Source organism: Cygnus atratus, chromosome 5, assembly GCF_013377495.2.
Source record: "Cygnus atratus isolate AKBS03 ecotype Queensland, Australia chromosome 5, CAtr_DNAZoo_HiC_assembly, whole genome shotgun sequence".
NCBI lineage: Eukaryota > Metazoa > Chordata > Aves > Anseriformes > Anatidae > Cygnus > Cygnus atratus.
The window spans coordinates 1,501,966-1,524,329 of NC_066366.1; the positions used below are offsets into that span (position 1 = coordinate 1,501,966).

The 22,364-nt window shown below is 36.6% G+C and overlaps 1 protein-coding gene across 1 annotated transcript; it reads right to left on the bottom strand.

Moving 5' to 3' along the window:
- Positions 1 to 472: 472 nt before the first annotated feature.
- CTR9 (CTR9 homolog, Paf1/RNA polymerase II complex component) lies at positions 473 to 22,350 on the bottom strand. Its single transcript, XM_035550263.2, has 25 exons — positions 22,140 to 22,350; positions 20,175 to 20,273; positions 19,427 to 19,666; positions 18,830 to 18,947; positions 17,876 to 17,965; positions 16,421 to 16,569; positions 13,723 to 13,830; positions 13,167 to 13,274; positions 12,815 to 13,051; positions 11,953 to 12,042; positions 11,727 to 11,855; positions 11,440 to 11,623; positions 10,313 to 10,401; positions 9,883 to 10,068; positions 9,619 to 9,706; positions 9,216 to 9,364; positions 7,156 to 7,272; positions 6,829 to 6,974; positions 5,080 to 5,151; positions 3,803 to 3,938; positions 3,211 to 3,357; positions 2,648 to 2,805; positions 2,284 to 2,380; positions 1,849 to 1,961; positions 473 to 1,592 (listed from the first exon to the last, which is right to left on the bottom strand). Exons 1-25 carry the CDS (start codon positions 22,182 to 22,184, stop codon positions 1,184 to 1,186), a joined length of 3,504 nt encoding a protein of 1,167 aa, XP_035406156.1. The 5' UTR covers positions 22,185 to 22,350; the 3' UTR covers positions 473 to 1,183.
- Between the last annotated feature and the right edge of the window lie 14 nt (positions 22,351 to 22,364).

Sequence of the window (22,364 nt, forward strand, 5' to 3'; positions counted from 1 at the left end):
AACAGCTAATGCTCACAGCAAACCAGAAATAGCAGCATGGGAAACTTAGCTTTCAGTTAGTACTTGAAGTTAGGTATCAGTAGTGACAATCTGGACTTTCTAAAAAAGAAAAGGAACATAGTTTAGGCTATACAATCTTTTAAAAACAATAGCAATACACGATCTTCTCTTAGTGAATGTCTAACTTGATGACCAATGAATGAAGGTAGAACTCCCCCACCCATACCAGACTGGTGCAGAAGACTTTTCAAAACTTCAGGAAAAGACAACTCTAAAGAGAAATCAGGTTCACTTCAGTCTACAATACAATAATGAACACAGAGCATGAAATACGTTCACTCCAACAGCCATACATTTAAGCTAAAACCCAGTTAAAGACTACTTCCTCAAAACACATTGCTTTGTCAAATTTAACATTTTCAGGTTTTCTGCTTATACCATTTAAGGCTTTAAATAAACCACTCGAAGCAAATGAGCAGGAACATTTTATTGTGACACCGACATCTTCATCTATGTCAGGTAATACGGAAATACCTCAAAGTTTATTTTTTTGACCTGCCAATTTAAATACTCTATCTACATCTGTATCATTACTTTATAAAACTCCTTTAATATTTGCTTCTTTTTCACCTGATTTACCACAGAAACAAAAGCGAAAAAAAATATCAAACTCTTTGAAATATACGGAGTTACATCATGGCAAATATGTTCTCAAATATGTTTTTTAAGAGAAAACATGAAAAACCTCCCTACTGACCTGTAATCAGAATGAGAAAGAGATAAATATCCAAAGCTCTTTGTTTCATTTGTTAGGATTTTTAAGAGTCATCTATGCACGTATAAACACAGAGCACACAATTTCAGCTACACCGGAACAACCTACACCGGAACAACCTAAACTGAGATTTAACTTTCCGTAGTTTTTACACGCATTCCATCCTTGGTGTGCTGATTTTAGTACAGGGCTTCTGTTCCTCATCCACAGCAGTTTGAATTTAATACACCATAATCCAACTTAGAGAAACATCCATTAGCTGCTAATAGAAAGAATCACAGGAAGGTTTCCACAACAGTTTACTAAAACGTTTTTTCCCCATCAGTTTTCAAATATAAAAAATTGGATTTTCACTAGAACGGAAATATATTTACATGAACATTTTAAAAAGACGTCTGTAATTTAGATCTAATCACTGTCATCTGAACCACCTTCAGACCCCTCATTGTTAGATCCTTCTGGTTCAGATTCGTTACCGGATCCTCTGCCAGAACCCTCATTGTCAGATCCTCTCTCAGAATCTCTGTCTGAGTCAGCACTGCGAGAAGCTGGGCGAGATTCATTTTCTGAACCACCAGAACGACTCCTTCCCGACTGCACAGACTCATTGTCAGACTGCTCTGAATCTGACCGTCTCCTTTTTCCGGCTGATCTATCACTGTCAGAATCTTCCTCAGATGCATGGACACTGGATCTCCTCGGACTACCTGCCTCGCTACCGGACTTGTTTCTGTTATCAGAATCACTATCAGAAACAATGTGTTTACTGTGCTGCTGTTCCTCATCATCTGAATCACTGTTGCTATTCCTGGCATGTCTGTAGGGGGAAAAAAACAGTATTAAAAGATGCAATGCTTATCTTAAAAAATAAATTAAGATGCTAGGATTTGAGTAATGTTAGCATTATCTAAATGAGAAAGGGAATGGAATCATTTGTAATGGAAAGTGATGTTATAAGTACAACGAAAGGCTTCTGATTATCTTCTCATTATCTTATTATTATTAATACTGTCATTTCTCTTGAAAGCATACACTAAAACTCCAGTGCTTGAGAAGATAATAAAGCTTCTTACCCATCATCAGCAATTTTAAGTTTATCTTCATCAGAAGAATCATCACTAGATGAAATTATGGCTTTTGATTTGATCTTTCCTTTCATTGAAGGAGGCAGACGTTCTGGTTTGGGCTGCACGGGCAAAAACAAAGGGTTGCTTGTTCACATGTCTGGTTAAATCAGAGTGGCACAAACACTCAAAAAATAAGACGTGCTTCTAACGTTCTAAAATAGTTTGATCAAAATTTTCCGTTTGCTATCAGATATTGCAGAAGGTTTACGAAATATTCTTTTCAACCCCGAAGCAGCTATAGCAATAGGGAAAGGAGGACAAAAGGTAGTTTGCTACAACAAGTTTTGTTGTAATTTTCAGCATTAATAAGTCTGTCAAATAGAGTAGTGCTGGAGTCCAAGTGCATATTTAGGAAAAAAAGCCATTCAGCATTTAACTTACAGCCTTCTTTTTCTCTGCTTTGGGTGGACGTCGTTTTTTAGGTCTAGGACCATTTTCATGTTCTTCATCATCACTTCCCTCATCTGCTTTCTGGGGTCTTAAACAGAATCATATTTATGTGATGTAAAGTATATCACTGCAAAAAAACTTTACACATACAAAACTTCCAGTCTCAAAATTCAGCTGATCAAATGTTATTCATTCTTCTCTTGCATAAGTACTCTTAATTTTTGTTTAAGAATACATAAGACTTAATCCTGCTAACCGCTTAACAAACATTCATTTATGTTACGAAGCACTGCATAAGAATATATTTAGAGCTGTACTATTTCTCATGAGAGTCTAACATTGAAGTACAAGTTACCTCCTCCTCTTTTTCTTCTTTCTCTCTCCCTCTTCTTCTTCCCCATCTTGTTCACTACCACTGCCCTTCCTCTTCTTTTTCTTTCTAGACATTGGCAAATCTTCATCACTGTCATCGTTGACAAACTCATCAAATTCCCCCGCTCCTTTTTTGGAACGCTGTAATAAATAAAAGCCCCACAATATAGCTTGCTATTCATCTTCCAGTTAAAAGCTACCAGACAACAACTCAAAATAGAACCTCTCCGAACACATTTTTGAAGACATAACACAGACCTCATGTCAACTTTCCCATTATCTCTGGACTGGTATCACTGAGAAAGTGATTCCAAATTTACACATTATAATCTTCTGTTATTTTTAAAATTGAACAGAACAGATTTTAGTAATGCTGCCTAGTTCACAACTTAAATGTTAATTTCCAATTTTTACATCAGAGCATTAAATCTGTGCTGTTTCACACAGCAGAGCTTAGGCAGCTTGAAATTAAAACCCCATGCTATACCGAGAGAATGTTTACCAAAGAAAAAAATAGAGGTTAAAAAAAAAAAAAATCTGTTCTACCCTGCCTCCACCACCACCACGTTTTTTCTCCTTTGATCCTTCTACTTCACCAGTGAACATCAGAATATTCTTGGTCTTCTCCACGTATTGAGCTCTTTGTTCCAGAAGTTTCTTCTGTTCTTCTTTCTCTCTTAGGCGCTTCTCTTCCTGAAACAGAGAAGAAACTAACCATTACTATTATAGTTGTATTATTATATTCAGAGGTGTTTTTGTTGACAAGCAACTAGAATATTGACTTCTACAAATTCCACGTCATAAAGGTTTTCTACAAGGCCTGTACTGAAGTAGGCAAAATTCCAAAGTAACTTTTGTACCAAGTGCTCCCTCATTGGTCCCATTAGTACTAAAATTTGATAACCTTAAAAGGTTTGCCAACACTTGGACTTCATTATAAAAATAAAAATCTATTTTTAAGGCAATGGGAAAGAATGAGTATCACCTGTTAGCTGTAACATCTTCTGCTAACATTTACTATACCTAAGAAAAATATCAACTGGATATTTCATCAGTAACACCAGGCACCATCACAGAGCAGTAGGAACACTTTAACACTTTTTTTTTTTTAATTCAGTAAAATGTAACAGAAAAAAACCTGTTCTTTAAGTAGTTTTTGGCGAAGCAGTTCCTTTTCTTGCTCTTGCTTTGCACGCAGCTCCCTCTCTTCTTCATCCTGCTTGCGTGCTCGAGCCACGTGATACTGGGCTTGACTCAGTAAATCAGAGCATTGCCTATAACATGCAAAGGTTTCAAGTAAAGGAAGGTGGCAGACACATACTAAAAGGAGTAACAGTTTCATAAAGGGTATACATCACAAAATTATTTGTGACAAAATAAGCTACCTGAAATACTGCAATAGAAGACCAGTAGAGATTTTTGAGTAAACTAACACATTTAATATTAATATAATTTATCTTTAAGATGCAATACACAACTTGGAACTTACTGGTTTACACTTAAAATTTAGCCAATTCAAATACATAAAAATCACAAAGAAATCATTTCAACCCATCTGAACAGCTTCAGAACTATGGTTAATAAAAAGAAGTCATTTAGTCTGAACTTATTAGCAAACCTAATCAGAAAGGTAGTCACAAACTTTATCTAAAAAAATCCCCACAACTGTATAAGAGTTAAGGTTGCATTAAGTGTTCCAGTCTCGTAAAACATTAATGAAAGGTGCTTTCAGTACCATTCCTTAGCTATGTTACAATGACAAATTCTTTTACTATTAAGAGATAGAAATTTTCTTCTCCATACAAAATGCTTTAATAATATCTATTTAAGATGTATAGTGCATGATTGCCAATAGAAGTTATTTGTATGTCTATGTAAAAATAGGGCAAACTGCATGAAAAACATAAGAAACAGGCTTAAAAGAAAACTGATTTGAACAGGCTTGTGTATGAACACATCACCCTGAACAAAATTTAAAGACTAGACATTGTAAAATATAAGTATTTCATGTTTTAATAAATGATCCACTCTAGTCACCAAAAGTTATCTTAAAAAAATTTCCAAGAAATCAAACCTGTTAAATTATCATTAAAGCCAAAACAGGGAGAGCTAGAGATCTTTAAATAAGTTTTCCACTCTCCCCTTGATGGAAAATCTGCTATTAAAATAGCTGAAGTTTTGCAGCCTCTCGTTGATAGAGGAGAGCACAAGTTTAGAGTTTTAGACTGCACAAAAACATTAGAAAGCAAAGACAGGAAGAGAAAAAAAAACAGTAACAGCAAGTAACCCTGTAGTTAGATTTCTACCGTTCTATGAAATAGCTAAAATTTTGGAAAAGTTTTATTCTGGAAAGAAAAAAAATAGAAAAAAGATAACATTCATTCCAGTTCCTGAATGATTTCTTTTTTTTTTTACCTGGCTTCTGTAGCAGCAAGTGCCAAGTCAAATCTCATCTTATCACCCACTTTACTCAAGTAACTGAAGTACCTAGATGATAAAGACAAGCAAAAAATAGTATTAGTTATATGTTTAGTGCAATTTTGCCTTAAAACATTTGCTCCTGAATTACAATCCTGTACGATGCAACAGAAGACAAAACCCTCAATTTTTTACTTTTAATACAACAAGTACATTCAGAGATCTCAAATGCAAGACATACTAATTTATTTTGTCTCAAATCTGTCCAAAACAGCCTCCCCGAATCTAGTTCACAGGCCCTAGTGAATATAATGTACCCTCAAATAGACAGGTAAGCTATGATGATCACTGCTTTGAAAAGAGTTTGTAACCATTTAAAGGAAAAAGAGAAGGACAGTCCAACTTTTTTGAGGTTGCCAGTTTCCTTTCATGTTTATAATGAAGCGTTTTCATGCTAGATTGAACTCTAAAGGCTTGAGCCTATGAAGTAATTCCCCCCTCAAGTTTAAGCTTACGGAAAGTGTTCTCCAAAAGTTAAATATATCAGACATTTGATTTATTTTTTTTTTTTAGTAAATTGAATACCAAATAAAGACATGAACTCACAAGTTTCCAACTGAATTTAAGATAGAATTTGTTTCTGAATGTACACTGTTTGCATTATGTAAAGCACTAGAATTTCTAAATCCTTGATTATATGAAAAGTTTTCTGTAGCTGATGAAATAATTGGAATACCTTTGTGCCAAAGATCTGTTTTGGTCAATACTATAGCAAATTATAGTTGCAAAGGAAAATGAAGAACTAATCTCAGGCCGCAGTTCCTGCCACTATAAACATCTGAACGCCACTATCTATCCTGGACATAAAAACAGAGCTAGGAGAGAGCTAGCAGAGCTAGCTTTTGTGTTTTTTGCACTGCCCTGCTAGCAAGGAGATTGGTGGTGCACAAGAAGTTGGGAGGGGAACACAGCCAGGAGAGCTGGTCATAAGGGATATGATGTCATACTTAGCAATAGAAGTCGGGGGAAGAGAAGGAAGAAGGGGCTGGGGAAGAGGCTGTTCAGAGTTCTGGCATTTGTCTTCATAACTGTTGTTGTGAAGCAGCTCTGCTTTCCTGGAAATAGCTAAACATCTGCCTGCCAATGGGAAATTGTGAATGAATTCCTTATTCGGTTAATCGGTTATTGTTTTCTCCCCATAAAGCTTTTTTTTTTTTTTAAGCCAAAGACTATAGATTTCAAACAAGTTTCAGAACCAGCTTCTGTTCTTAATTTATTAATGTGCTTAGGCTTTACTTGCCACCGAGAAGACACAGTTATCAAGGACTACTACTCATTAACTAGGCTCATATAATATAAAAAATTTCATTTTGAGATCTAGTTTTAAACTTCACAGGTTATTTTGAAAGAAGTCCTCCAAAAATGTATTAAATTTGCAGAACAATTTTCAATGCATTTTCAACTAAGTTCTTCTAAGAAAAAGTGCCTCAACCATAATACAAAACTCCTTGGGAAATATGTATTGGCCACCTGGCCAAATAAAAATAATTCTGGAGCCAAGTCTGAACACACAGTTTTTGTCAGGCAAAATCATTTTTCTGCTAGAAACTCTAGAATTCCATACAGTGTTTCACTGGAGATAATTGCTCTTCCAATCATAATTTCAGATCTACACTGCACTTTTACTGTAAGGAAACTGAAATATATTATCATGATTAGTAAAAAAAAAAAAAAAATCAGCTTTACCTGTGGGCTAGCTCCAGTTCTTTCACAGCATTAAGCACCTCTTTTAGATTGCTTTTTTCATCTTTCAGGACAGAGGTAGCTAGTCTTTGTAGCACTAAAGCCACATTAAACATAAGGACTGTATCACTTGGTGCAACATGTCTGGCCTGTAAATGAAAAGCGTGTTTTTAAGATACAACATGATACAGAGGTATACAAGTAAGGTACACCGAGGTATACAGAAAATAAGCACCACTATTTCAATTCAAGATACTGAATTTAAAGAGACCTAAATATGCAGCAATTTACGCTAATTTTACTGTGATCTATGATATTCTATATTCATACCTTCAACAAAGTTTGTTTACATTCCTGCAATTTCCCACATTTGAAGAGTGCCCGGGCCAAATATAACAATACTTCAGTGTTTTGATGCTTATAGAACTTCCTGAGGCAGTTCTCATACTGAAATTGAAAAATAAAATTAAGAGGTGACAATGGTTAGTTATTATGGTTAGCTAACTACATCAAATGTTTCCCTTCCTAGAAAGTATTACTGCTAATGTGCTTTTTTTTTTTCCAAAAAAAGCAGCATATCTGAAAATTGGCAGCAGTCCTGAAGGCTCTGTAGGTCCTGAAGTATCATAAAATGCTTTGCAAATACCATCTACTGCAACAAAACCCAGCAAGACTCATTTTTAAGAGCACTCTCAGTTATTTTATGTGGTATGAAAGAAATCTGCTTTCTTGGTTCATAGCTAAAAATATACTTAATGTAGTAACTCCATATATCTGATGCAATTAGTTACAAAAAAATTCCCCACCTTTAAGATAACTCAATATCAAATTAGTCCTGTCCACCTAGCTGAATAACTTGGCATATCTAATTATTTCTTTTACACTGTATTTTCTTTCACACTACAGCTGCTCTAAAGTGTAAAAGACGACTTGTCACTATGTTTTATGGGCCTTCAATTAAAGGTTCCAACAGTTAAGAAACCTCATCCTTTTCAGTAACAAGTGCCTTTTTGCCATACTCTTTTCTCAAGCCATCTTTAAGTGATTCTAAATCTCCAAAATATTAAAAAATACAAAACAACCTTTACTTCCAGCTCAAATACAGAAATCACCCTGTAATGCCTGAAATCACTACAGAGGGGTCGCATGGCATTGTGAGCATCCAATTTTCACTCACACTTAGAGTCAAAGATTTTGCATTTAGCATTAAGTCTGCCCCAGATTTGTATACTTTATGGTAGAGAACTCACTAGAATACTTGTTGTGGCTGCAGCAAGCTACGCTATTAAAATTCAGTTTATCTCCCTTTGAGTGCAATATCATGTATATCAAACTTGGGCTTGTACCAACTGCATAGGAGAAACCAGGGAACAATAAAACACCTCAGTGAACAAACATGGTTCTTCTAATAGCCTCACACAAATATATTGGCAAATAAGTATAATATTTTTCTGACAAATCAAAAGGTGAAAGTTCACTGCATTGCTAAAATTAGATTTCTCATTAGGCTTTTTTCAGTAAAGACAGACAAGGTCTTAAAGAAGACAGACTTGAGTCAAATAACAGAATGCATTACATCACATTAACAAAGACTTTTACCAGTAGTTCACTGGAGGAGAGTAACTACTGAGCTCTTGATCAGGTATAAAAGGTCCAGGATCTTATATTCCTTATAACCATCACAAAAACCTTGAGGATAGTTCTGAGTTAAGTATTTTTGAGCCTTGATGTGGAATAAATCCTCACTAAACAAGTTTTTACTGAGCTTCTATCCTGTCCAACATACAATTTTTTAAGCTTGCTTGTATGTTTTTTAATCAACTAACAGAACAGATTGATACTTGGAAGTTAGTTTGCTTGAGCAGGTTGAACTAGATGACCTCAAGAGATTTCTTCTAACATGATTTACCCTGTGATTTTAATTGTGGCAAAAGAAATCATGCCAGTCAGCTCTTCAGACAGCTCTGATCATTCTTGCAAATGATTGCATAAATAATAAGAATAGGAAGTGCTGGTCTTAAAAAAAAAAAAAAAAAAAGCATCAAATTGCATTTACTAATTTCAGTAACAACTGAAAGTAAGTCACATACAGTAACTACACTGACTGAAACCTCTGACTAAAAACGAATTTCATGACCAAAATTTTAACTCAATCACATTTTAACTCTGCTACATGGAAAAAGGGTACAAGTGGGGAAACGCTTTGTTAACCTTATCTACATTTGGCAGTTTGTTTTTAAGTCTAGAATGGACAGCCAATATTATGCTAGAAATAGACCTATAAATAGTTAAAATATTATTCAGAAAACTAGCAGCTGCCGGGGACAGCTAAGAAACATCAAGAAGTCATCTAACCCAACATATTATGTAGTTCAATTTAGAGATGTTACCATCTGCACAGCACTGATGTACTGTTTTTGTTCTACATAGATATGTGCCAAATTCAGCCACACATCACTGATATCTGCTGTTGCCTCTCTCACTTGTGCAAAAACATCACGAGCTTCACGGAAATATCCTTTATGCGCCAAGACAGCTCCTAAGGGGAAAGTAATATGTACAGTGTAAGCTTCCAGGTTCACATACTATGTACTCCTGCCAAAGAAAACAAAATATTGCCTAAATCAAGCTCCCCGTTAAAAACTGACATAGCTGCCATATGAAAGCTATTCTTTCATGCGCTCTATTAAATAGTGTGCAGGCCCTGCAAAGACAATTCTACAGATATTAAAGCATGAAACATAAGAATATCATCATCACCTCTGACGTAAGGAAAACTAGTCTAACATTCACCTATGCCATTAGCAGCATACAAATTCTTTGGATCATTTCTGAGTACTTGCTTGTAGATTGCTAATGCACGGTCTTGATGACGCTTCTCCTGTGGAAAGAAGTATCCCAGTTGATCACTCATTTCTACAACAAGGTATATAAGAATCTACCCAGTATTTTTATGGGCTGTAATATGCCAAATAGGCAACGAGAAGAGCATTCTGAGTAGCTAACAGCTAACAAAAATAAGTAAAACCATACGCAGGGCAGACAGATGCTCATTACCTTTTCTCTGTCCCTTGTGGGTTGATGTAGAGTCTGCAACCAGACATTGCCAAGAGCCAGCATGGAATAAGTATCATTTTGTGTGGAAGGCTGCTTCAATATTCTTTCAAATTTCTTCTGTCCTGGACCCCACTCTTGTTTGGCCAAATGAAGATTACCAATCAGAGACCAAGCATCTGGATGGTCCTGAATTAAAAACTCACTGTCAATTGCAAAGGCAGCATTTTCCCCTGCAAGGTTACTTTTCCAAGTATAAAATAAATTAAATTCCATATTAAATATATAAATAAAAGAGCAGACTATAGCAGTTCTCTCTCCTTCCCCTAGTTTATGTGAACAGACAAAATAGAATTGCAGCACAAGAACAAAATTGAAAGAAAAACCTGGTATTTCATGTGTTTTAACTTCAAACACTTAAAGGGTTACACACCTGATTTATTTGAAGCGCCTCTTTAAACCAATCAGAAGCCTCATAAAAGTTTCCTTTATCCCTAGCCATAGCTCCCAAGCGTAAGTAGCCTAAAAATAAAGAGAAATAAAACAAACAAGCCCAGAATCAGGAAACAGGTTAAATTCATCTCAAACAAGCAAAATAATGGCAATACATGAATTTCAAAAGCAATCTTTTCTTGACCTGCTAAGGACAGCAAGCATAAAGACACCTTTCATATTCTACTCAGGATGAGATGCACTCTGTAAAGAGGAACTTCTATCCACAGCAATGATAAAGAAATTGCAAATTTCTAACACTTCAATGTAATTTAAATGTTTTAAATTGTTTTCACAAGTTAAAGACAATTCAGAAACCTCAGATAAAGCAGGCTACATCAGTTACACAATTTCTCTCCCCCCACATTAAACAGCTCTCCCACTTCTGCAAGCTTTGGGAAGCGCAGCGGGCAATGATAGACCACCAAAAAAAAAAAACCCAACAGATTATTCTGAAGCATATTGCATGCTGCAGCTTGCTAGGCAAGGGCTACCTCCTCTCCTTTACAGGAAATATCACAGATCAGATACTTGGGGGCAAGAGGAAAGGTAGAGCGAAGAGCAAAAACAGGATGTGCCATAGCAGCTGCACCAATGCCCTCAACAGCTACTCTTCCCTGGAAGACGACCAAGGTCCATGACAGAGACACTTTGGTAGAATCACTATTTCCACTGAGCTAAGTAGTAGGTGTGGTTGCAGAGGCTGGCCACGTCAAGTGGATGGCCTTGATTGTACTTGAGTGCTGAGGTGCTAAGGCTTTTGGGTATGGGTGGAAGGGGAGCAGCAAGGGAGCAAAAAGCATCCAAGTCTAGACAAGCTAGTTTGCTAGACTTTTGGAATACAGTAATGATCTACCAATAATCAGAAGCCTCAAGCCTGGAGACGGGACTATAAAGATGGTTCAGTCCTTAAAAACAGTAGGTATAACAGCAAGTAGGTAAGCAGGCCCCAAAACTACTATGAAAATAACTAAAGATAGATACAGGGAGACAAGAAAACACTGTGGATGGAAACATCTCTGGTATTTTAAGGAGGACGGTGGAACTGAAATATCAAACATTTCTTACAATCAACATAATTAGGATGTTCTCTTAAAATGTTTTTATACAGCTTTTCCGCTTCGTGAAATTCACACATCGCCTCATATAGTCTGGCAAGGTTATAGGACGTTGTTACAGAGATAGCATTGTAATAATGCTCGTCATGTTCAGCTTCTGCTTTTGCACGATCCAACGATGCCAAAAAATATTTCTAAAGTATAAAAAGAAGAAAAGAATAAAGCACTCCAGTATATTCTTAGAGGAAAAGTTCAGGTGATCATAAAATTCAGTTCAAACTTTGAATTATTACATACCTTTGCTTCTCCTAGGTTTCCCAGCCTGAAGTGCAGAGCACCCACATTATTCAAAATCTCTGGTGGGACATCAGCCTGCACTTTCTCTTGCAGAATGCGTGTGGCTGTACCATAAGCTGACAGTGCACCCTTTACAAAGAGAGAGTGGATGACAAACAGGAGAATGAGCTTCATGTGCTCCTATAACAAGCATTGACACAAACAGGGTGAATTACATGTGTAATACCTGTATATCAGTCTGTTCTAGAATTTGGGCTAGCTCAATCCATGCCTCTACATCATCAGGATATTGTTCTGTGACTTTCTTTAGATGTCCCTGAGAAACAGCAGAAAACAATTAAACTTCTTTGTGAACATAGAAATTGTTGTAACAAACCTCAAAGAAAGAGCAAAGGCATTGACCTTAATACTAGAAACCATACTGAACCACACTGGAAAATAAAACATTCTAAACATCTGCACAACTGACTAAAGCTTGGAAATTCAAAAGAAAAAATTCACATTACTTTCCTTCCTTATTTCTCTTTTTTTTTTTTTTTTTTAAATAAGCTGTTCTAGAGAAACAGAAGCACAAACTATTACACATATGAACACAAGAAGCTATAATATGATGGCTAATATTAGGTGCATTTATTTACCCAGCATTAGATTAAAAAAGTCTTTCATTAAAGAAAAAACAAAAAAGCAAAGTAACACCATCCTTTCAGATAAGCTAAGACCAGTGCTTTCAGGAAATCACTAGCTATTATTACACCTTCAGGAAATCACTACTTAATTTGACATTTTCAGATAATATTAACAGACTGGAAGAATTTTGCCTTTTAACAGCATCTAATACAAATGTGAGGCCAGAGCTCCCCTAAATTTCTGGAGTTGTTTTATCCAATGCCCAGTAGGAATCCTAGTTCTATGCAAAAGCTGTGGTTCACCACAGTTAAGAGGATCTCTCATGACAGCCAATATTAAATACTCCACATTTACAGTCAAGAAACCCTGAGCATCTAAAGGTACAGACTCCGATTTCAAGTCTGATTTTCAAGTTCTACTCTTGCATGTAAAAGTATGATGCAGGCAGAGGCAGAACTCACCTTTGCAATATCCCGTTTCTCCTGGTCTTCTGAGGCCGCATAAAGAGATCCAAGGATTTTCATAGTCTCATAATTGTTAGGATAGGCTTTCAAAACTTTTTCAAAGCATTGTGACGCATTCTCCTTATCCCCTCTATAAATGTACATTTGACCCAATCCAAAAAACGGAAGTACAAAAGAAGATGAGGCAAACTGAGTGGCCTGATAGTAATACTGGAAAGCTTGATCATAATCTTCCTAAATAAAAATTAAAGAAAGAGCAGGTAGGGTTTTCACAGGTAAGCTTTGTATGAACTTTTATAGCCAGAATATTAGGTGTAATCTCAAAGGGAGTTTTTAAAAGCTGTCCTACCTGTACATGAAAAGACCTAGCCAGCTGGTAACAACTCTCCGCCTGCATTGCTTCAACTTCGGTATTATGGAAAGCATGAAGGGCCAAATGTTGTACTTTACCGTAATCCTAAAATAAATTTGAAAGCCTTCACTTTATTTGTTGTCAAGTGATGTATTATTTAAACAAGGATAGGTGGTAAATACAGGAAAGCTTTAGACACAGCACTGACTAAATAACGATAGTTTTAGTGGTTTCTTTTCTTTTCTGTATTCCATATCTACAGCATATCTTAAAGCCCAGAAGAGGGAAGAAAAACAACAAAGAGACAAAGAAATCCCTTTAGGACACAAAAGTGAGCTTGATTTAAGAAATAAGTGCACTTTTCTTGGCTTTCCTAAGAAAATAATATTTAAAAAATCTAAGTCAAAAACTTTACACTTACCTATCTATACTAACAGTTCCATATTACGCACCACTTAACCTGATGAAGTGAGATTAAAACTAACATTGGAAACCTTGCTGTTCAGAGGTTATCAAGTATTCGACTGTAAAATTCCACAGGCTTTCTACTTACCTTCTTGAAGAAGAAGTGATTAGCCAAATGGTTCAGCACCATTGGATTACTGGGATCAATTGTGTAAGCCCTAGAGAGAAGTTGGACACCATTCTTGATGGAATCGGCCTAAAAGAAATATTCACAAGTATCATCAGCATCTCAATAGCTGTATCTTACTAAGATTTTAAAAATTATCCTTCAGTGCACACTGCTTCAGGAACCATAACATAGTCCTTGTTAGCCTTGCAGAAGAAAGTAAATTCAGCTGCCAGCTTTCCTCCCTGAAGCACAAAGACCAGAAAATGAAGCCATCACATAGGGTGTGGAAGAGAAGGGAAGAAAACAACAACAAAAAAACACAACACAAAACCCATTAATACAATAAAAGAACAGAACAGGAATTTCTAGAAAAAATAAAATACCCAGCCTTTGTGTCTTTTGGCATTTCACTCTCACACCTCTGATAGCCTTCCTTCTACTGTTCAACATCCCTAACTCCTGTTTGTTTTAGGTTTCAACATTTTACATGTGAACAGAAGTGAAAACGTTTTCATGTTCCAATTCTAAACAAGAAACTCCGATGCTGAATTAAGAAGTACTGTAAATTAAGTTCCAATGAAAAACGGCAGAGGTTACCTACAGGCATTACTACAAAAAACATACCCTTTTATAGAGAAGTCTTACTGTTTAAAGAAAGCTTTCTATGGCTACTAATTTCACTTAAAAGTTCAAGTCCATAACGGGTCAATAGTTGCTACTTATTTGGGACAGCAGAGAGATTTATATCACAAGCACATCAGCTTAAATTTGTATGCGTTTCTGAAAAGAAATATAAAAATAAAAGATATCAAAACAGAGATACCAAAAATGGCATCTAGTAATCATGTAAAAATCTGTGCTATTATTATCAGCAGAAAGCTAAGCAAAGTAATCTTATTGAACTTATTATGTTTTACAAAGTTGAGACATACGGTAAAGTCCAATGAGCAGCAGCTCAAACACAATTTCATTTTAAAATGGCAGTATCTTTCTAATACTATCACAACAACATACCCTGGTTAAGAAATACTGAGTTATTCTTGCCTAACTTTCAAAGGCAAAAGAGGTTTTATAATCACAGTATTTATGTCTGACTTTTCCAGTAATTTGTTTCCTGTCCAATTTCAACTACATCTAGTAGATGGGCAGAGGTCTCAAATCTCCTACACACTTGAATGAAATAAAACCAGAGAGGACAAACCTCAGTAATAATACAGGGTAACCTCAACCCTCATTTGACATCGTAAGATCTTTAAGGAGGGGGGGGGAACACTGCAAATACCTACACATGGAAAAGACATCAATTAGCAGTTGCATCTTAGAGAGAATTTTTTCCCTACAGAAAGCTTTCTTCCTCCCCCATGTCAACTCTTTGATGTTATACTAATTTTGCAGTGCAGTTACGGAGACAGTTTGAAATAAAATACAGACAATACATTCCTCACAACCAAACCTGAGTGGGTCAGCTTTTAATTACAGCTATTCAAAGTTCAATGGGACTTTAATCAAATGAGTTAAAAGACCTCGGGGGGGGGGGGAAGCAGGTTTCATTAGTTGCTTACCCATGGAATTATTTATTATGATCTGATTTTAGAACATTTTTGGTTGTCTCTGTGGTTTTATTGAAAAACTCTCATGGCTACATTCACCCAAATTATTTATGGAGGTCTAAAATATTTTTCTCTATGACTTACTAAACCAAGTCATTTTCAGATATTCTGTACTAAAAGAAGGTCTTTCTAGACAGTTATGTATTCTACAGAAAGCAATACTGGAAGAACATTAAAATTTAGCAACACGCAATTAAGCAAAAAAATTTTTTTTGTTTTGTTTTTTAAATCTTAGAGGTCCTATCCTCCCCAATAACTTTCTTAACATGGAATGACCATCCATGTGATCTGACTGACCATCAGATATTCCGAATTCAATTAAGCTATATTTTTTCTAGTGATACAACATCTAGAGAGGTAGGATCACCAATTTACCATTATTTCAGACTGGTTAAAATTAGTTGTCTATTCTTTAGTTTACTATGCAGCACACATGCCAAGGTAGTTTCAATATAACTTGAACACTTGTTTGAACATTCATATTCCATAAAGCCCTAAAAGCCCAAGACTAACCTCCTGAGACTACGTCTTTTACCTTCTTGCTAGCATAATGCTCTTCCAAAAAAATTCCTGATACTCTGGAATACAGCTGCCATTGCAAATGAGGTCTCCAAGTATTTGGTTACTTTCCGATCATCCTAAGTACAAACTCGTTTAGTTAACCTTCATGGAGTTGCAAATGACTAAGTAAGGCTGGCTACTAAACAGATCTGTAACTGTTGCTCATTAAAGAGAGATTTTTAAAACTGTTTTTTTTTTTACTAGACGCACATTCACACGTCACCAAGGATTTTTATTACTTTAATTAAAATAGAACTAGTTTTCTGTACTTACCATCTCTATTAGCAACAGAGTTGAAGGTTTTTAACCACAGAATAAAGTTATACAGCATGTGCTGCTTACACCTTAAGCACAAATCATTCATCGTTCAATAGTAACACTAGCTAAAATGACTGAACCACAAATTTTATTACACATTTTTAAAAAAGGAGCACCTCTCAAAGGATAAAAAGTTTGCTGTTTTAGGTAAGTCAGGTAAGTATGGTTTCTTGTTAAGTTGGACCCACCTCTTTGTTATTGAGTTCCAGAACAGCCAGTCCAACCAAAGCCCCTACGCATTTTGAATTGAGCTCCAGAGCTCTGCTGAATGCCAAGCGAGCTTTTTCCAACTTGTTCAGTTTTACGAAGCAATGGCCCATACCTAATCGAACCTCAGCTAGAAAACAAGATGACACCATTCAGAATCTGAACATTTCAACAAGAACTTGATTTATTTTACACATTCTGGACATTAATACTTCTTTAAAACCTATAAAGCCTTTTAATGATTTGTTGTTTTTAAGGGTAGCCTCCCAAGCTTGGTAGCAAAATTAATTTTAATAGGTTATTAAGACGTTATTTCCTCATACACTCCAGAAGACCAGTCTGCATCTCCAGAAGATTCAGATAGGAAGCAAATAGAACATTACTTTTATGGAAACATAATAGAAAAAACAAAGACATGAAAAAAAATTGTCAGATGAAAAGGCTGGAAATTTCTTGGGCAGGTCAAGTACAGCTGAGACCAGCAGGCCTCCAGAAAACACAGATGAATAGACAAGTTCGCTAGGTGTTTTGCCTCCATCAACTGATTCAACTGCTAACAAAACGCTGTACGTCACCCTCTAATTTCCACGATCTGTACAGATGAACTAATACAGAAAACTTCACATCATATTGCTCTTTCAAGATGCTTGCAGACTAGGAACGCAGAGACATTTATACGCAGTACCTGAGTGTATGTGAGCAGGGCATGAGCAAAAGATGTCTATTTAAAAGTACAGCTTGCATTTCTAAATCCATTTTGGGAGCAATGGTTCTTATGCTAAGCCAGACTACAGAATACACATCAATTCTGTAATAAGTTATTTTTCAGATATGTTATCAAAAAGCATATCACATCTCTCAAGAGACTTTAGAATATATATGATACCAATGCAAATATCCTGATACTTCTAAATCAAATGCATAGCTTTTACAGCTGTTATACACAAGTCTCCTGGATTTTTGCATTAAGAAAACCATACAACACAAGGAGAGCTCTTAGCGTGCACTACAGCTAGAATTTTAGATTTCAAGTCAATTCATTATTAATGCCAACTTACTAATGTAATTTTCTTAACTTTTATTCCAAGAGATTGTAAATAAATTATTATAGTCTTGAACGGCATCTTCCTCCCCACTCCATACAATTTTAACTTCTCTTACACGCAACTTCTCATTTTGCAATAGCTAATTAGAAGGTAATAATCAGAAAAAACAGAAAAGCATTTTCCTCAGCATGATTGCTTTCTCTAACAATTAAGGAGCACTGCAAGTCAACAAACTAAACTCTTTGATAATGAGGGTGTGTGTTTTTCTTTTTAGTGGAATTTATTTTTTGATTTTTGGACAGCTACAGAACACACACACAAAAAAATTAGATACTTCAGTTAGGAAGATCTGAGTTAGACCTTTCCACTACGAAATAGCTTTTGTCTTACCTGGGCAACCTGGATTGGTACGCAGTGCTTTCTTGTAGTAGGCAAGGGCTCCTCTATAATCTTTCTTGTTGAAAGAAATGCATGCTTTACCTGTTATAACACAACAGTTGCAAATAAATCAAAAATATACACAAAGCAGTTAAAAAACAGCTCAATTCTTATTTGGTGAAGTTGTACCAATTTTCAAATGTTAGAATTAAACACTAATAAACAATTAAAACACTAACAGGAAATTCAGACAACTACAACTGTTTTATCTTAGATAATGTCAAGCATATTGAACAAGCAAAGGAATACATTAAGTTTACATTTTCCTGGTTTTCTGCATAAATTTAGTTCTTTCCTGATCCAGAAGAAAGATGCTTGCTAAGACTAGATTCATTAGTGAACAGAGAAGAATCAGTTTTACAGCTGACCCCTTGGTACTCATGGTATCCTCATCTTAGAAGTATAAAGCTTCACTGATGTCATCAAGAAAATTTAAGTAGCTGGACTGGATGTAGGCAAACAGGTTTTAATGCTGTACCACATGATTACAAGTGAAATTTCCAAATTCCAAAAGCTTCGTTCAGGGGAGAAGTATTTACAGTGTCGGCAGGATAAAAAGCACGCTGCACGCTCGCACTGTGCTCTGAGGGCAAGTTTCACATCGTAGAACTAAAGGCTTTAATTGCTACATGAACACAGCTAAAAAACAAACCCTAACCAAACCAAACAAAAACCCCAAAACAAAGATAAAAGGTGTCAGGATGCTGGCAAACATTGTACTTTTTCCTAGCTTTTCCATCTGCATATGCTTCCCATATTTAAAGTAATCTCCATCACACATTTCTGGTCAAGAGCACATACTTCATACCCTTCTTTATCTCTCTACTTACATACATACCCCCTTCTTAAGCATAACTCATTCCAAAACTCAACTGAAGAGACCAAGTCAAATACTCAAACTCATACCGAGAAGGGCAGGAATATTATTTGGAGACTGGTTAAGCACAAAATGGAATTGTGCATCAGCTTGGTCCATCTTATCACCTTCAAGCAGACAAAAACAGGCTCTTCCCAACAAGTGATTCTAGATAAAGAAAACAAAATGGCCACTACATTTATTGTCATAAAATAGGAAGACTGTGCGATAGAAAAGATTATGCAATAGGACTCTTTCTACGATTAATTGATTTCTCTTGCATCAGAATGAGAGAAAAAAAAAAAAGGCCTTTATCGCCTACTGAAGTTCACACACGATCAGACAAAAGAGTAACAACCAGCCTCCAAACCCCCAAAGGTTGAGTTATATAGTTCTATCAGGTGTCCCAAGCAACAAATAATTATTCCTGGTAGCATCAAAGACATTTCAGATACTTACAAGTTTTACGTACACATACTACGCATCTATAAACAAAAGCCTGAGCATTTTCTACCTTCTCTTTACGGAATTAATACTTGCTTTCTTTAGAAGCGGTTTTTTGAATTCACAGAAAACACTAAAAAATTCAGGTAAAAAGAATGATTAAAACAATTACAAACGTGGATTTTTACACAGATTGTTTTTACCTGATCATACATGATGATTTTGTCAGCCATCGTATATAATAAGGTAGCTTGTGTAATGAGCTCCTTCTTGTTATCTTTGTTCTTCTCCTTTCGAGCTTGCTGTACATAGTATGCTGCCAGAGTATCCAGACATGTCATCTGATCTTTTTCATGGTCTCTGTAGTCCAAGTTTCCATCTATTCGTGCCGCTTCCAACAGCTTCACAAAGTCTTCTGTTTTCCCTTGTTTGTAGTATTCCAGCTATAACATACACAGTTTTAACAGATGGATCCATAAGGCACATAAGTATAGGGATAATCGAAGACATTCTGATATCACCAGTTTTTTTTCTATCATCATCTCAACTTAGTTTTACATTAAAACACAGATGAACTCTTGCAACTATTTATTATAAAGAATCAACTGTTTTTCCTCTGAACGTCTTTATCTTTTTGCATATTTCACCATACTTCAACAGTATGAAGTGCCCCCATCTTTTTATGAAGTACATAATCAAAGAAGCAAAATGGTAAAACTAAGGATTAAGAAAAAAAATTAAAAAGCAGGCCTCCAGCAGCATTGTTTCATTAAAAAAATAAGCTTAAAATGTTAACATGCATATGACAAATCAAAAATATCTGGTCTAGAATTGGTTATCAAATAACCAAATTAAGTTCCAGTTCGGAATTCAGTTATCCCTGGTCATAAAAGTACAGAAGCAGAAATTTTTCTTGGATAATCTGAATAAGCAGTTTGCATATATACTAACCGCTAAGGCGATCCATATGTGTAGTTGCGTGTGTTCCTGTTTCAGTATACTTATAACTTCATCACCCTCAGGTAACTGATCAAAGTCGAGCTCGATAACCTAGAATGAAACAGAGATTTTCTTTTCATAAAGTATTAACAATGTTATTTATTATTGAGCTCAAAGCAAACTGGACGTTTCAGCCTTTAAGACATAAATAATTCCTTCCATTTAAACAGAACTGTGGACAAAGAAGTGACGGCTTATTTTATTCTGCAAAATACAGAAGTGATAGCCTCTCACAAATATCTGAGAAAAGATAGCCCAATTGTCGAGATACTAGTCAGGGAAAATAGAGTTGATACTTCAACTTCTTTCATCACAGCCTTCAGGCTCAGAATGTTCACAGTTCAGCTAATAATCAGATAACCAAGTTGCCTTGAAACATCCCTTCAAGAACTGCTCCATTTTAAAAACTTACAGGTAATACAAATCCTGCAGATAATACAAAGATCTAAGATACAGTTAAAACTTTCCAAGTAGTCAGTTATCAATACCCAAAACGTACCTAAGAACCCTGCAATTTTCGTAAAAACATCCTTATGCCTCAAAAAATCAAGAGATTTATTGAAGTGGCAAACATGACAGATAACAGACTAAATTTCTGATCATTAATAACCATAGTCACTCATAAGCAAATGAAGTCAACAACTTTTCACCATGACGTTGTTATTTTCCAAGTACTATTTTGCCAAGTTGATCTACTCTTCTGATAGGGAAAACAAGGAAAAAGGAACAAATATTCTCAAGGAGGCATGCTCAGGAATGCAATTTGACTGCCTGTTAGTTCACCTGCTACTCAATCACACTACCACCTTTGATATTAGCCATCTATGTTACTATTCAGTTTTAGAGTAAGGAAACAGTGCAATTGTTGCACCCAGGTTTGTCCCATGATACCAACGCAGGTTCTATTACTCCTACAACGGGGTTACAGCCATCCAGTTTATCAGGACTTACTGTTTTGATTACCCAAAATCAGAGTACCAGCAAAAATTTTTTTCTACAACTACTGTTATTTTTAGTTTGAATGTTTTTTAATTTGGGCAATACCAACAACAAACTAAGATCATTATTAATGAAAAATAGGTATTACCTACACAGTAAATAAATATGGAAGTAAAAAAATTGTGATAAGTTATATTTCATAGCAGCCATTAGTGATTAATCCAAAACTTAGGACTCAAGTAGTTCTAAGCATAAGTTGAAGAACACTACCAAGATCAATTATTCATGTTGACACCTATTTCTGTCACAGAACAGCGTTGCTCCCCCACCCCCCATATAACCTACAGAGAATACACCACAGAAACACCTTTGTGAGACTTAAGGACACATTAGCAATTGTCTGGAAACTTGTTAAAGAAAGGACAAGGAGTTAATATATACGTTCACAAAAAGAGTTCTTCAATCCATAAACAACATGTTTCAACACCTTATTCAGGTAAACTACTGAGTTGATGTCTGCTGCGAGGTGCTTCAACTTCAAACTTTCCACTACCCTGTGAATTTCCAACTACTTCTATCAAATCTGCCTAACCTCGGCTTGTGCCAGATTACCTTAAGTACAGTTAAACAAATCCGTGAATCCACCCCGAAATAACATCGCAGAGCAGACCAAGCGCCCCACTTGCGTCTTTGTGAAAACTCCCTCAATGGAAAAATCGGTGCAGTCAGGAACACCGGTGTCTGACCAGGAGGAGACTCGAGGCGGGCAAGGCACGAGCTGAGCGGCAGGTAGCGCTCCCAGCGGGGACCCGGCTCCTCCGCGCCCAGCTGCTCGGCACACCGGCTGCGCGGGGCCGGGGCCGCCCTCCCTCACGGAGGAGCCCCGCGGGCAGCCCCCGGCCCCGCGGACAGGCGACAACCACCTGCACCCCGCAGCCCCTTCCCGTCCCATCCCCAGGCCACACCACCCCGACTCGCCTCATCGGTGTCCCGCAGGGGAATCTCGATAGAGCCCCGCGACATGGTGCCGGTGACGAGGCCGCCACCACCCAGCAGCCGGCCGCAAGCGCGCAACGGCCGCGGCGCGCGCACTTCCCCTCACTGCGCCGACTGACCCGGACGTGCTCGGGCAGAGGGGCGGGGAGAGGAGGCCCGGCTCCGCCCCCGAGACGCAGCGAGCCAATCGCCGCGAAGAACCAGCCG